This window comes from Brassica napus, chromosome A2 (assembly GCF_020379485.1).
Source record: "Brassica napus cultivar Da-Ae chromosome A2, Da-Ae, whole genome shotgun sequence".
In the NCBI taxonomy this organism is placed as follows: Eukaryota; Viridiplantae; Streptophyta; class Magnoliopsida; order Brassicales; family Brassicaceae; genus Brassica; species Brassica napus.
The window spans coordinates 4,783,754-4,797,581 of record NC_063435.1 but is presented as its reverse complement, the minus strand read 5'-3'; the positions used below and the strand labels follow the sequence as shown (position 1 = coordinate 4,797,581).

The 13,828-nt window shown below is 36.9% G+C and overlaps 3 protein-coding genes across 6 annotated transcripts; 1 reads left to right on the top strand and 2 right to left on the bottom strand.

Annotated features, from left to right (window-relative positions):
* Nucleotides 1-5: 5 nt before the first annotated feature.
* Nucleotides 6-5,487, bottom strand: LOC106408244 (ATPase 3, plasma membrane-type). 2 transcript variants are annotated; one of them, XM_048750858.1, is made up of 14 exons: nt 5,332-5,487; nt 5,120-5,188; nt 3,882-4,001; nt 3,562-3,798; nt 2,597-3,481; nt 2,274-2,523; nt 2,030-2,194; nt 1,705-1,943; nt 1,585-1,617; nt 1,253-1,495; nt 996-1,169; nt 739-921; nt 460-641; nt 6-356 (listed from the first exon to the last, which is right to left on the bottom strand). In XM_048750858.1, the coding sequence occupies exons 2-14, from the start codon at nt 5,168-5,170 to the stop codon at nt 263-265; spliced, it is 2,856 nt and encodes a 951-aa protein (XP_048606815.1). In that variant the 5' UTR covers nt 5,171-5,188; nt 5,332-5,487; the 3' UTR covers nt 6-262. The 2 variants fall into 2 exon arrangements, with proteins under 2 accessions (XP_048606815.1, XP_048606816.1); XM_048750859.1 differs by having other exon boundaries at nt 5,120-5,182; nt 5,332-5,364.
* A 2,785-nt stretch (nt 5,488-8,272) lies between these two features.
* On the top strand, nt 8,273-9,713 carry LOC106389022 (U4/U6.U5 small nuclear ribonucleoprotein 27 kDa protein-like). The gene is made up of 2 exons (XM_048750855.1): nt 8,273-8,936; nt 9,454-9,713. The coding sequence occupies exon 1, from the start codon at nt 8,307-8,309 to the stop codon at nt 8,922-8,924; it is 618 nt and encodes a 205-aa protein (XP_048606812.1). The 5' UTR covers nt 8,273-8,306; the 3' UTR covers nt 8,925-8,936; nt 9,454-9,713.
* Nucleotides 9,684-12,554, bottom strand: LOC106388998 (protein VERNALIZATION INSENSITIVE 3). 3 transcript variants are annotated; one of them, XM_013829201.3, is made up of 5 exons: nt 12,345-12,554; nt 11,873-11,939; nt 10,991-11,555; nt 10,603-10,910; nt 9,684-10,533 (listed from the first exon to the last, which is right to left on the bottom strand). In XM_013829201.3, the coding sequence occupies exons 1-5, from the start codon at nt 12,357-12,359 to the stop codon at nt 9,809-9,811; spliced, it is 1,680 nt and encodes a 559-aa protein (XP_013684655.1). In that variant the 5' UTR covers nt 12,360-12,554; the 3' UTR covers nt 9,684-9,808. The 3 variants fall into 3 exon arrangements, with proteins under 3 accessions (XP_013684655.1, XP_013684648.1, XP_013684640.1); XM_013829194.3 differs by having other exon boundaries at nt 12,296-12,553; XM_013829186.3 differs by lacking the exon at nt 12,345-12,554 and adding an exon at nt 12,022-12,248.
* Nucleotides 12,555-13,828: the final 1,274 nt, after the last annotated feature.

Sequence of the window (13,828 nt, the reverse complement as noted above, 5' to 3'; positions counted from 1 at the left end):
TTGTATAAACCTAAGAAATTATTATATTATCTTATCTTTTGTCTCCAACACAGAGCAAACTGAAACCACAATTATAATTAAGTCTAAAATCAAGGAGGAAGAAAAGAAAAAAAAAAAGCCCCAGGAGTTTAGAGGAACTTAACACAAAACACCTAAAACAACACTTTATTGCCTCTCATCTTATGATATTATCATCATTATCATCCGTTAAACAAACGATCTTCTTCTTCCTTGATCATCTTCTCTTGAGTCCATCTTGTTATTAAACGGTGTAGTGACCAGCTGTCTCAATGTCAAGTCCCTTAAGCTTCACCACTGACTCTACATGCCCTTTAAGCGTATGAAGTTCCCTAAGCCTTCAACCAACAATAACAACACACAAACCCCTAATGTTAACTTGCCTTACAAGAAACCTTAGGTTTTTGTTAATCGGTGATAATAAACTTATATTATTTTTACCTTGCGATCTCAGCTCGTCTCTTAGCTTGCTCAGCGATCTCAGACAGTTCTCTGTAGCCACCTTTCTCAGGGAAAACATTAGCCGTTTCTTGATTCTGAAGACCATGTAAAGTCCTCTGTGCGAGAGCCCATTGTGCCTCTCTCTCCTCTATCCCATAGTTTTGCTTAGTCGTAAACGCAGTCTTAACACAAAAAAAAGAGAGACAAATAGATTGTGTTGGTCTTAAGAACAAGAATAACGTGGTAAACAAGTAACTAAGAAACAAAAGAAAAACATACCTTGTTGTCAATGAGATTGTTCCATGCAGTTCCAGATAGTATGTAACGGATTGCAAACTTAAGCATGTCTAACGGAATGTAAAAGACAATACTGTAAAGCCAGATAACTCCAGCCCATCCAAGCCCTATTCCTTTGATTCTAGCAAACTCCCAATCAGCCAAAACCGCAACACCAGTTGCAATCTACAAACATCAAAGTATATGAATCAGTGAGGAGATAAGTTTATGAATCAAGAACCATGTTTAAATGCTTTTACCGCTTGTGCAATCCAGAAGGCAATAAGCAAGAGCCATCCAGGCCGTTCAAGAAAAGACCAGCCTCTTGAACGTGTGACGAAGATAAGAGCTTGGCTCACTATACTGACTTGTAAGTACAAAGCAGACATCATCTCATGTTCATTGCCTCTCAAGTCTCTCACATGGAATGTTCTCTACAGAAAAACAAGACAGAGTTATGCTTATGTGATTTGAGTGAGAGACATAGAGAGTGTTTATATGTTTAAGATATATATACCGGGAAGAAGTCGGTTCTGTAAGCAGCCCAGAAGAAAACAACGGTCACTATAGCCATGTAGCCTCCAAGGACAATGCCGGTTGCGAATATCTCTTTGAGTTTCCAGCTGTCTGGTGTAGGAGAAGGCACCACTTTGTCCTTTGAGATGGTCATGATTGTTCCATCGTTTAAGATAGCAATGATCAAAACCATGAACGGCGAAAAATCGAACTTCCATATCAAAGCAATGAGCATGAACCCAAACTGTAAAAAAACATACAAAGAGAGACCATAAACATAAAAAGATTATTTGATATTATATTCAATAATATATACAAATTTTGATTACTTACCACTATACGAATGGTGATAGAAACAGCATAAATCTGTTAGAAAACACAAAGTGACATTGGTGATTAGAAAAATGTATTATAAAATAAAGTTATAGCTTAAAGAGAGGAGAGCACACTCACAGTGTAATTCTTCATTCTTTGGAAGATGGCTCTACTGGTTAACACCGCGCTGATGATAACACTAAGACCAGGCTCGGTGAGAACAATGTCAGAAGCGCCACGTGCAGCGTCTGTAGCATCAGCAACAGCTATACCAATATCAGCTCTCTTCAAAGCAGGAGCATCATTCACCCCATCACCAGTCATCCCACAGATATGCTTCAAATCTTGCAACTTCTTCACAATCTCATACTTGTGCTCTGCCAGATTCAAATAGAAACATAAACAAACAAACAAGGGACATGTAAGAAAGAGATAGAGAGAGAAAGCAAGCTTCTACACCAACCTGGGAAGACACCAGCAAAGCCATCAGCCTTCTCAATCAGCTCTTCAACGGGAATAGCAGCTAGGTTTGCATCTTTGTGATTACCAAGAAGAGAAGCTGATGGATACATGTTTGATCCCATCCCTAGCCTACGTCCAGTCTCTTTAGCAATAGCAAGTTGATCACCTATAAAAAAACAATACAACCATAAGAAAGCATTATAAGATTATTATATAAGAATATATATATATAGAAAGATATTAACCAGTGATCATCTTGACGTTGACACCAAGGTCTAAAGCTCTTCTAATGGTATCTGCACTATCATGCCTTGGAGGATCAAACAAAGGCAACACACCAACAAACTCCCATGGACCACCAGAGCTCTCTTTAGTCTTCTCAGGTACAGTCTGTCTCGCAACAGCTAATGACCTAAGTCCACGCTCAGCATACTTATCAATCGCTGAGTGGACTCTCTTCCTCAGATCAGCTCTTGCATTGCACAGATCAAGAATCTGAATATAACATCAAAAGGGTTAGAGAGTATTACTTGGCTCGCAAGTAACACTTAAATGAGATTCTAGTTACCTGCTCTGGAGCTCCTTTGCTTACACGGTGCCAGTCTCCATTACCATCAATGTACGTAAGCGCTGTTCTCTTGTCGACCGGATTGAATGGGAAGAAATGAATCTCTCTAATGCCAGCTCTCGCCTCTTTAGGATCAGCAAGCATACCAACCATAGCAGCGTCAATAGCATCTTGATTCTCTGTTCTTGAAGCCCTTGCAGCTAAGAGCAGAACCTCTTCCTTCTCAACGCCTCTTGCACAAACCTCAATCAGATTCTTGTCAACACTAAGCTTGTTCAGCGTCAGAGTACCAGTCTTATCACTGCACAGAACATCCATGCCAGCCATCTCCTCAATAGCTGTCATTCTTTTAGTGATAGCTCCTTGTTCAGACAACTTGTGGGAACCAATGGCCATCGTCACAGACAAGACAGTAGGCATTGCAATGGGGATCCCACCGATCAAAAGCACCAGGAGGTTATCGATGCCGTCTCTGTACTTCCTGCGCTGGATAGGGTACATGACTATGATCTCAATGACTATACCGACAGCAATTGAGATGATGCAGAAGTTTCCTATTGCGGTGAGGACTTGCTGGAAGTGTCCCACTTGGTTTGTGCTGTCAACGAGATGAGCTGCCTTGCCGAAGAAGGTGTGGACTCCTGTGGCTATCACAACAGCTTCAATCTCGCCTTGCTTGCAAGTAGAGCCGGAGAAGACTTCTTCTCCTGGACCTTTTGTGGCAGGGAGGGACTCACCGGTTAGAGCAGATTGGTCAACTTTTAAAGCGTCGCCTTCGAGGAGACGTGCGTCAGCAGGAATGATGTCACCTAGCTTGATGCTCACGATATCTCCAGGAACAAGAATAGAAGCTTCTTGCTCACTCCATTTGCCATCTCTTAGAACCTACACAACATATATTGTTACTTGCGAAACAAGAAATCTTGTGGAATAGTGAGAGGAAACATGAGAGATTGAAAGTGAACCTTTGTTTTGGGAGCAAGACCAGCCATGAGGGCAGCAGCAGCGTTTCCGGCATTGTTTTCTTCCCAAAAGCTGATGGTTGAGTTAATAACCAAAAGACAAACAATACCAACAAAGTCTTGCCAATCAGGTGGACGTCCATCGCCATTAGCCAAGGCAATGGCCATGATTGCAGCTGCTTCCATGACCCAAGAGAGAGGGTTCCACATAAACCCCAAGAACTTAAGTATCTTGCTTTCCTGTTTTTTGTTTTTTTTTGTGATTAGTCACTTCACTTAATATTTGCTAAGCCAGAAACTAGATATAAAAAGTTTAGTGTTACCTTCTTCTCTTCGAGTTTGTTGGGGCCAAAGAGCTGAAGTCTGCTCTCTCCTTCTGCTCCAGATAGTCCATCTCTGCTGCATTTCAACTGCTGGAACACTTCTTCAATTGGTATTTTCTCCTGCAGTTAATTAATATTAAAACATGAACATGATCCAATGTTTTTATCAAAAGTGAGTAATATTATTAAACCTGTTATGCAAATAAAAATAAGTGTCTAACTCTTTTTATTCATAGCAATGGTCAGGAAAATAATAATAATAATAATAATAATAATAATAATAATAATAATAATAATAATAATAATAATAATAATAATAATAATGTTTATTCATAGCAAGTCCAATGGACACGATGATATTATATTCTATGTTGAACTGAAAACGCTATAATATATGGTAAATTTTCTACTAACAGTCAAAGTTTTTTTTTGGTAAAAAACAGTCAAAGTTTACCTGTGAGAACAAAACAAACTAGCATACTAAACTATCATAATTAAAACAAAACCAAAGAAAAAAAAGTAAAACTCTGTATTCAAATAAATTAAATAAGGAAAACTAGTAGTATTTGCAATTTTTAAATTAAATACAAATTTATCCTTAATATTATTGAGAGCATATTTTATAATGATAGGGGCAAATCGGTCAATATAACATAGGATCATTAACCGAGTCCAGAAAATCAGGTGAATATCGAAGGTTAGGTTCATCTAGGGAAGTAGTTAAACCATTGATGATACTGATGATGCGATTTCCCGTGAGTATGAACAATCCAAAACGTACTAATTATTTCCAACAATTTGACTAATAACCATTCTAAGAAAACAGTTTTCAAATTAAGTAACAATAAAACGAATCATGTGAAAGTAAAAGAGTCCTACTTAATAATACTACTGCTCTATTTGGTAAGCACTTAACATAATTGATTAATTGACTAACTAAATTCTCGTGATTCTGTGATTTCAATTGACTAAACTTCCAAAATCTAGTAGGAAAAAATAAGAAATACGTGAAAGACGCCAATAAATCAGAAGTAATATGAATTTTTCATGGATTTTTATTGATCAAGATCGAATCGATGTATAAGTGGAGGAGCTCAAGCTTTAAAACATAATCAAACTCAAGCGACATATTGTTGACAAATTTACGTTTTGAAAAATTAACCAAAAGATTAAACAAACGCATGTAAAATATAAGAATTTAAATAGATAGTTGTTTAAATACAAGAAAGAGTTCATACCAAATCAACATTCTCGTTCTTGATATCCTCAAGAGAACCACCACCCACCATGCTTTCCTAGCTCTGTGCCTTCGTTAAACCCAAAACACAAAGGAAAAGTCGTTAAAATTATTCAGAAAAACTGCTGAAAAGTTAAGCAGAGGAAAGTAGCGATGATAAAGATATATTCGAGAATACCAAAAAAAAGGAGAGAAAATAAAATTGAAACGAACCAGATTCTTTGGAGAAAGAGAGCAAGTGAATGTGAACTACGTTGGCTATTTGGTGGCTCTATTTATATCCCTTGCGTAGTTATACGACACCGTTTAGGTCTCCGAGTCGTATATTTCGGAAAAGGTTATTATTCTTAAGAATTATCATCTCTTTTTAAAAAAAAGTTGACCTAATTATAAATAGATTCTTGAAAAGATAAATATCATCACTTTGACAAGAAAAATAAATAAATCATATTATTATCACTTTGACGTGTGTTAAGTATGTCATTAATTAATATTAACTCGGTCAGATTTTACTATTTGACTATTTGAGAGACCAGGTCTAGTAGACTAGTTCTGTTCCTGAATTTCATCGAGGAGGACGTTATTGTCTTGTCATGTTCCTACCTGACACATAGATATCTCTCTCAGTTCTTACGCTTTAATTTGATGGTACATACTAAAAAAATTTCTTTCAGGAATATATTAACTGATCAATATCCTCCTCAATCTGTATAATAACACAATTTATGAATACTTTATTTTATTGACAATTTTCAGATCTTAATCGTCTTTGATTAACTTGAGATTTTAAACACCCCCCCCCCCCCCCCCACATACTAAAAAAATGTACTCATATATTCAATTTTGTTGAATTCAGTTGCTTGTGTAATAAAAAAGTGCGATGAGTAGATAAATATGATCAGAATAGTATCAATTTATCAACCATCTACAAAAATATACATTAACCAATATATTTTCATATATACCTAACCTGGCTAACCAGACTATCCTCACCTCATTAAGTTAAGAACGGTTGGTACAAAACTACCAATATTTTTAAATCATATCCGTATTTATGTGACAGCACTTAACTAATCTAAACCGTCTTAGAAACAATCAAACTCTTTAGAATCTTTCAATTGATGATATGTTGGTACGTATTAAATATGGAAACCGAAATTATGCAAACCAAATACTTAAAGTTGACGGCAATTTAATCTCTGTATATGTTTAGCTCAAGAAATCTAAACCATGCACAACCAAAAGTTGTGACCTTTGGATTGGTTATTTCGGATGAGTATGAATATTGAATTTTCTAGAGTGACCACCCAAATCATAATAGAAAATTGGGTATCTTTTGGAATAAAAGTCTATACAGTAACCCAATTTCTTACTAATTTGACATTAATCTACATGATTTCCGATGTAACCAAGTTAAGTACCATTATTAGGTACTGGCTGCGTTTTACTTCGAATAGTTTGAAGATTTAAATCATTTATTATATGACATGTGGGAATGCATGGGATTAGTGTGATGGATGTATGGTTCGCACAGTACTTAGTGAAATCAGTAAGATATAAATCTGTATTCAAAGTATTAAACGGTACATTCAAATGGTACAGAAGTTACATGGCTTAGCATTTTTTTCATTAACAAAATAAATTCGTTAGGAACAATCATGCAAGCATATTTTTATAAAGAAACAATCGTGCATTTTTTACGTGTTAATAAAAGTTATATTTTCTTCAACAAAAAGTTAATAAAATTTATATTATTGTGGGTGTTTCATTTTTTAAGATACAAACGAAATTATGAAAAAAAGAATTAGAAATAAGTTGGATTGTAGGATAGATCAAGCAGGCTCGCAACACATGTGGAATTATGGTTCGTACACCTTCACGTACACATTCCACTAACAATAACGTAATTACTTTGGACTTTGCCTTTGATGCATCTCATGTTCTTCGGGTCCCACGATTCTATTTCTACCTCAAGTTTAGCTCACAAGATCATCCTAATTAACTAACTAGTGAAGGCTACTTCTGAACAAAAAGACTAGCGAAGGTTACTAGGATTTGAGAACAGCCAACACTAGAAATGTTAAAAGGGCAAAACATAACGCATGATGGATAATGATATAACTAAACGAGAGAAGGAGAAAAAAAGAAACAAATGTGAGGTGGTGAATACATACATGATGAAATCGAATCGTGCATTGTGCTTTGTTGGAAGATCGTTGGACCAACGCTGATTGGGATTTTCTTGTTCTTATTCTCAATAGTAACTATGTAATATAAAGTAATTTTTAGTAAATTAGAATACGTAAATATCTGAACTTCCATGATTTTTATGGATTTTCTTATAAAATTTTATATTAAAGAAAAGGAATTTATATAGTGGGGAATTTGAGCATCTCGTGGAAGGAGATATGGATGAATAGAGAATGTTGCATAAGTGTAAAGAAACGACCGACCAAACCCACTTGTTCTCTCACGTCCCTTTTATAAATTTGAAACATCTTAAAAATGTAGACATTGTAACACCAAAAAAATATTCATCAAAATTATCGTTTAAAACATATAATTTTAGTTTCTAATTTTAATAGGAAAAACGTATTTCAGTGATATATAAAGGATATTAATTATAATTATTGTTTCTGTGTGAAGCTAAACTGCATTTTGTTTTTGCTTAAAGCTAAACTGCTTACCTTTAAAAAGTATTTTTATATTCTCCATGTGGGATAGTCTGTACTATAATGAATCAATTTCTCAAAACGAATATATCAAACTTTAGCAGAAAAAGTATAAGTAATTTTGGTTGTACTTGATTTTAGGATTCATTTGGGTTATTATGGCCGAGACGTGCATGGAATCTTTAAAAGATATTGAATATCGTTAAATCTTATATTATAAAGTTCCAAAAAGTGATATTTTTCGTCCGATTAGATATAATTTTACATTCTTATGAAATCATTGTAGTAAATATAAGTCTAAACCAACGTTAAAACTTAGCTCAACTGAATTGGTTTGATGTTAGTTTAACGGTCAACTAAACCAAGTACCATACCGAACACCTTGACCGCGTCGTATGGGCTTTTATTGTACTAAGACCCAAGCCCATTATTTATTTAATGGGCTTTTACTTGAGTTGAGTCTCTCCCAGTCAAAACCCCTGCGCGCAACCACTGTCCTCAGTCGGCATCGCCACCATGTCACAGCGCAACCGACGCGAACGTGATAGTGACAGACGCCGAGATAGAGACGACCGCGATAGACGCCGAGATAGAGACGACCGTGATCGGGACCGGGAAGATAGAGAGCGTGACCGTGACCGTGACCGAGGGCTAAGGAGCAAGAAGTCCCGATCTCGTACTCCAGACCACCACGCTCGTCCTCCTCGCCACGCGCGCTCTCCGGAGAGGTACCGATCTCGCTCCCGCTCGATCGACCGCGACCGTAACCGACACCACAGGCGCAGGACTCCCTCCCCCTCTCCGTCGCGGAAACGGCCTCGCGAGAGCTCAGTGGAGGACGAGAAGGAGAGGAACCGGAAAAAAGCTGCGTCTGGCTCCGTCGACGAGACTGCGAAAGAGAAGAACGATAAGCAACCAAGCGAAGCTGCGGAGGAGGAGGAGGGGATGGATGTGAATGAGATAGAGATGATGAAGATGTTAGGGATTCCAACTGGATTTGACTCGACGAAAGGGAAGCATGTTGAAGGTGCTGACGTCAGCGGGATCAGGGCTGTTACCAAGCGGCAGCCAAGGCAGTACATGAACCGTCGCGGTGGCTTTAACCGTCCTTTGCCTGCTGAGCGTAACCGCTAAGCTTTCCTCAATGTTAGTGATAGTCTCTATGATGGAATAAGATCCAGTTAGAAGATATCTTTAGCTAACAACATCCTGGTGGTCTAATAGTTTACATCTTGGTGTGGTCTAGTGGTTTCCGCTCGACTAGGAGTAAACAGGGATTGATTCCCGTCCAGTGCGAAATTATTAGCTCTTTCTAGGTGGTGTGGGTCTCTAACTCCCACCTAGAGCGACCTGCTTAGCTGTCACCGGTGGTTAAGTCTCCAGGGGATTAGTCGGTTGGGTCTCGGTCCGTCTGGTCCAGCTGGACACCCTTGGCTAATCAAAAAATAATAATAGTTAGCTACTTTTTGTAGGTTTTTTACTAGTATGATTCAGCTAGCTAGGACTTTAGTATTAGCTACTTGTGTGGCTGCGTTGAAGATGAATCATCCACATTGTTTCATATGTTAGCTAAACCTATCTTGTTGTGACTCTTTGCACTCTATGTTATCGTGTTAATCACTTTGCCTCACCATTTTGATTATATTTTAAACCTATCTTGCAGGTTCTTTGTCATTATGGATTAAACAATACTCAGATGATGAGAGTTCGAGCTGCGTTTCCAAGGTAGTCTTTACCGCAATTCTACCCCCAGGCTCTGTTCTAATGTCCTTTAGAGATCAAACATGTACTCTCAGAGCTTAGAAACGTCTATTGAGTTCTTTTTTATTTGGGGGATTTTAGAATTGTTAATGTCATGAGTGTAATCTCCCCGGCTATATCTTCAGACTATGGTTTAGTTGAAATTATGCATGTTCGTTTTGAGTTTTGCGCTATACATTAGAAGGAAGCAAAGTTACATTAAGATATCGTTATGGTTTTTAGAATATTAAGAAAATTGAGAGAGATTTCAAGAGATTTTAATGCCAGAGCTTGAGGCAGATTCCAGCAGGTACAACACCACTTGCTGATGATCTCTTGTTGAGTGTGCAATCTGAGAATGTATGCATAAGCTGTTGTCCCAAAGAGGGCAGATCATCCATGAATGTCTCGATAAAAAGCTTCACAACTCTAACTTCACGATGAGTAGCTCTTAAGCTATACCATGTCAAGAACCTTTTCCGGAAACTCTTGTCTATATGCCCTTCTTGCTCTAAGCATCTGATGGTCTTGACGACGTGAACCAAGTCATTATCTCCTCCAAATCCATTTGCTACATTGGTCTCAGGTTTCTCGTTCACGGTTGCTGTTCTTGATTTGGATCTTTTGTTCCCTTCTTGCTTGCCCTTATAAGCATCTCTTCGGCAGGGTGTTACAACAAGCAACTCTCTTCCCTCTGGCTCGTTAACTTTCCTTTTTATGAGCCTCTCGTCTTCAAGCTCAGATTCTACTTCAATGTTGTCATTGTCCCCATTTTCTTTGCAGCAGCGTATAAGGGCATTGTTAAATTCATCTTCCGGTAAAGATGGATTACTGCAAAGACCACTGCTAGAGTTAATCAATAGGCTTTGCATGTTCCCAGCTTCATCTTCATCACCCTCCACCCCAGTGGTCTGGTTTTGTGAGGAAGACGGCTCCTCGGAGTCTAATATCACAGTGACTGATCTTGCTTGAACCTCTTCCACTCTCACGCTCAACTTGTCACCTAACGAGAACTAAAGTCAACATCTTCTGACTCCAAAACATAAGTACAATGTGTGAACAGAAAACTAACCTTGTCCTGAAACAGATTCTGATGGTGGTGAGACCATTTTGTCCAAAGCTTCCATTGCCAGAGAACACAGCTTTTGAACTTGAGTTCCCGAAGATAGACTTTGGACGATACCACGAGCCATCTTCATCGCGCAACCCGATAACGGACCCACATCACCCTCCAGCTTCTTCACCGCCTCGTCCATGAGTTCCAACAGATATCGATACTTCCTCGTACCTCTCAGCAGCTTCTGTCCTAAAGAAACACGGTAGCAAAGAACATCCACACGTTGAGTCTCTTTCGCCACCTTCACTTGTTGCCTCCAGCATCTGTAAGTACACACACATAATATTACATTACACATCCTCCAAACGATCTACGTTCATTGTGTATATCCATCGATTCTTACCCGAGTAAGTCATTATCTTTGCCGCAAAACACGCAATAAAACCTACCATCAAGCGCTCTTCCTACTTCATCATCATCACACCCAATCCCATACCTCTCTTGCTCCAAAGCGCATTCTAAATGACAAGACACTCCACAAGCCTCACAAGTAATCCATAGACTCGGATCTTTATCTTCATCATAGTTCTGACAAACGCAGCAAGAACACTTCCTGCAAAAGGTATCCTCGGTTCCAAGCGCAGCTCTACAAGCTACATTCTCGCAGCAAATGATGTAACTGGTCGTCTTCCGTTTCTTTTTCGAGTTTTTACGGTCAGGACGAGAGGTTTCTCCGAGAGGACGAGACACAAGTTTGAGTAGGGTTTCTATGAGTTTTGGTTTGGCTAGACCAGTGTACTTCCTCTCTTTCCCCATCTCTGCACATATGATCTTCATTATCTCATCTCGGCTCCATGAGTTTAAAAGCTCTGAAGCTTCTTCTGGCTGCTTGGACAATGCGTGGATCAGTTCCCTCCTCTCGCTTACACTCAAACCTTTCTTTTTGGGAAAGTCAGCGCACGTAACACCTGCAAAAGCCAAAAGCACAATCCTCTAACCCTAAAATCTCTTCAACATAATCGTATTGCCAAGTATAAATGAATAAGAATAACAAAAAAAAAAGTTATTATGACATGTTTGGGTAAAATTTATTCACAATTTGTCAAGAACAACCAATATATTCACAATGGCGATGAATCAATAAGCGTATACGATCATGTTTCAACAGTTCTGATGAATTAAAACGACGTCGCGTTAATGACCTAAAAGCATATAAACGCGTCGAACTAGAACAATGAGAAGACAAAAAACATTCACGCCGACAAGAAGAAAGAAGATGACGTACCTTGAAATGAAGAAGGATCTATGTCTTCTGGACCCACAGTACTATCAAAACGCCAATTCTTTGAGAGCTGCAGATCAGATTTCAGACAAACACGAAGACAAAAGTTAAAAAGATTCTATGGAAAAGAAGCATGTAAAACATGTACTCACGCTCCGCAAGAACAAAAGAGATCGATAAAGCTCAGATTTTATTTTCCAATTTTTTTTTTTCAAAATTAGAAGTTTAAACAACCAAAAGGAAAACCCCATGAAGCTCTATTTGTCTTAATGTGTATGTATAAGACAAGGGATTCGAGGAGGACACGGTCGTTAAGCTCTAGGAAGAACAAAACATTGAGAATTTTTGTGAATTAAAAAATAAATACCAGAAAACTAAAAAACTAAAATAAAAGTAAATAAAATGAGGATTGGTTCGTTGTTTCACCGAATGAAAAACTTCCAACAACAACATCGAACAAAGAGAAGCTATTTACCGAAGCAGCTTGCATTTTTTTTTTCCTTTGTGTTCTTCGTTTTTTCTTTCTTTCTTGGTTATTTTTTTTTTGTAGTTTTGTGAAAGAAAAAGGAGAAATATATTTCCTTTGCTGGTTCTCTTGACCAACTCCTTTTGTAGGTGTTATACTAACACAAAACCCTCTGATGAAGCTTGTGCTCTGAAAGGTTGTCTTTTTTTCTTTTCTTTAGAGTTTGGTTTTTCTTTATTTAAATATAAAACGAAAAAATGATGTAAATATCCAATATCTTCACGTGGTTTCGAAGATATTATATTTACACGCACATGCTTTGAATTGACTGGCAAGTGGCATGCTTCCGAGTGGATATATATGTTAGTTAGTATCCTAAGATATTATTGTAACATATTATAAGAATATTTCTATGCATTCGATGAACTAACTGTAGAACGATTTGAGGTCGAAATAACATTAACATTTAGTTAGTAGACATTTATATCAGAGAAATTCCGTATTGACCTAAAAATGTTTTTATCATAAATATAAACTTTAAAAATAAAAATGACCAAAATAAACTTAAATGTTTTATTAAAATAAATAAATATACATTTATATTCTTAAGATTAATTAATTTAGACATTAGGGTTTAGAGTTAAGAAGTGGGGTCTAGGGTTTAAAATTTAGGATTTAGGGTTTAGAGTTGAAGGTTTAGGGTTTAGAGTTGAAGAGTGGGTTTTAGGGATATGATTTCAAATTTTTAAAAATAAAATAAAATTAAAAATTTCAAAATAAAAAATACAATTTTAGTCATTTTAGTTTTTGAAATCTATTTTTGTGACAAAAACTTAAAAATGATTATTCGAGAAAATTGTCATTTATAATATTCAGTCTATAGCACTTCGTAAATAATTAATGAGGATCTATGTTCGTCGAACATCTACCAATATATATGCTCATATAACTCAATAATACTAAAATTTTAATAGAATTTAATTATTTAACTAAATATATTTGGAAAATCTTAAACCATTTATATACAAACCCTCTCTCCTGCTTTTATGTTCGTTGAGTATCTACCAATATATATATGCTCATAGTTTGAAAATCTAGTCACTATATTTCACTCATTCTGCAAATGCTTTAGAAGTTTAATATTTAGATATATGTAATACTAATAACAATGTTGCTATATATTAACATTTTTGTTGCTATCAAAAAATATAAACATCTTAATCTGCCCATAAAGACGGTCAGTCCAAACATCAGGGATGTTTTTGTTTTGGCCATACGACCGTGTTTTCTTGTAAGCATAGCACAAGTGATTTCTTCGACAAATACTATAAATGGATTTTCTTAGATAAACAGAGTAAGAGAATACATTCAATTAGATAGTTTATGTAAGGATATGCGAAAGCTTGATTTGAAATAGAATTTTTACTGCTAGAAGTTTAAAGAAATGAAAACGACAAGTCCCTAATATAAAAACCGACATAAACAAACTAAGA

What these genes read in the sequence shown, in the direction of transcription:
- LOC106408244 (XM_048750858.1), bottom strand. Translation starts at nt 5,170, where the DNA reads ATGGTGGGTGGTGGTTCTCTTGAGGATATCAAGAACGAGAATGTTGAT. An exon ending in CAACGTCAAGATGATCACTG is followed by an intron (nt 2,195 to 2,273) that starts GTTAATATCTTT and finishes GTTTTTTTATAG; the next exon opens with GTGATCAACTTGCTATTGCT. An exon ending in AGACGAGCTGAGATCGCAAG is followed by an intron (nt 357 to 459) that starts GTAAAAATAATA and finishes TGTTGGTTGAAG; the next exon opens with GCTTAGGGAACTTCATACGC.
- LOC106388998 (XM_013829186.3), bottom strand. Translation starts at nt 12,120, where the DNA reads ATGGGGTTTTCCTTTTGGTTGTTTAAACTTCTAATTTTGAAAAAAAAA. An exon ending in AAAGATAATGACTTACTCGG is followed by an intron (nt 10,911 to 10,990) that starts GTAAGAATCGAT and finishes GTGTACTTACAG; the next exon opens with ATGCTGGAGGCAACAAGTGA. An exon ending in AGAATCTGTTTCAGGACAAG is followed by an intron (nt 10,534 to 10,602) that starts GTTAGTTTTCTG and finishes AGTTCTCGTTAG; the next exon opens with GTGACAAGTTGAGCGTGAGA.
- LOC106389022 (XM_048750855.1), top strand. Translation starts at nt 8,307, where the DNA reads ATGTCACAGCGCAACCGACGCGAACGTGATAGTGACAGACGCCGAGAT.